Source organism: Pundamilia nyererei, unplaced genomic scaffold (genome assembly GCF_000239375.1).
Source record: "Pundamilia nyererei isolate P.nyererei 1_Seehausen unplaced genomic scaffold, PunNye1.0 scaffold00114, whole genome shotgun sequence".
Taxonomy (NCBI): Eukaryota; Metazoa; Chordata; class Actinopteri; order Cichliformes; family Cichlidae; genus Pundamilia; species Pundamilia nyererei.
In genome coordinates, this window is record NW_005187515.1 from 148,763 (window position 1) to 149,961 (window position 1,199).

General features: G+C 41.7%; 1 protein-coding gene across 1 annotated transcript in view; it reads left to right on the forward strand.

Annotated features, from left to right (window-relative positions):
• Positions 1-251: 251 nt before the first annotated feature.
• The window catches only part of LOC106456331 (putative nuclease HARBI1), a 2,821-nt gene continuing 1,873 nt past the window's right edge, over positions 252-1,199 (forward strand). The window contains exon 1 of the mRNA XM_013913076.1: positions 252-428. Coding sequence (XP_013768530.1) covers positions 252-428 — 177 coding nt within the window. The remainder of the gene's footprint in view (positions 429-1,199) is intronic.

Consider the following 1,199-nt stretch of genomic DNA (forward strand, 5'->3'; position numbering starts at 1 on the left):
GATTTTAACTACTATCATTTTACACCTCAGAGTTACATTAAAAGAATGTGACTCTGCTTAGAGTAAAATTAACTCTACGTTTGCAAGAAGACTATTAACACCAAAAATTTAACACTTTTGAATTTGCTGTGTATCTGTCTCTCTGTATATCTGTAAGCACGGTGTGAAGGTGCGTGATTTTGTATCTCCTCCACCCGACAGCTCCACTCCAAAGTAAGTTTCTCTGCTGTTTTTTCTGGAAACTGACTACAATGATTCACGCAGAATCTGCTTGCTCTTACTCTGTGTCCCAACAAGATGAAGACAGGCCATACATCAAGAAGCCACCAAACGTCTTCATGCTTTATCCTAAGGAGCAAAGGCCAAAGGTCAAAGCTGAACTAAACGTCACTGAGAGAGCAGCTCTAAATGCAGTCGTGGGAGAGAGAGTAAGTTTGTAACTCTCCATATATTTATGCATCTAATATTTCATGCCTGTGTTTGTGCATGCATGCTGTAGCTATGTGAAGTAGCAGTGTACCTGTGTATTTCTATGTGCTGAGTGTTTTTTTGTGTTCTTCTGTCCACAGTGGAAGTCACTTTCAAAGGATGAGCATAGGAAATATTCTGATCAGGCGGAAACAGAAAGATGTCGTCATGCCAAAGAAAATCCAGCGTGGTCTACCAAAGACAACTACATACGTCCAAAGGGCCAATATGCAGTTCATACACGGGCCCATCGCTGCTCTAAATGATGAAACATTCACAGCAAAGCGTTTGAATCACTTTTTAAAATTCGAATGTGTTTGTATTTAGGGCAAAAAGAGGAAAAGACATCTCACACATCTAGCACAAGTGAAAAAACCATTTCAGTTATTTTTATTGCAAAATGTGATAAAAACAAGACAATAATTTGGTGTTTTTGTTTGTTTTGCAGCATCTGCAGTTGAATCCAAGGATGAAGCACAGCAAACCAAGAGGCTTTGTATGAGGCCAGCTGAGAGAGCCATCCACTTCCTCTTATTCAGGTGTGAAGGACCCAGATCAGCAGCCACAGCTAGATGTTAGCAAAGTGCCTCACCAGCAGTCAGTGTGTGCACAGAATCCAAACACACAGACATCACTCAATACACCTTTGTGTCAAGGAAATCAGGTCCCCACTTCCTGTCACTGGCTGCCTCTGCTGCACCCGTTCAGCTCCGCACTGAGGTCACCTTTAA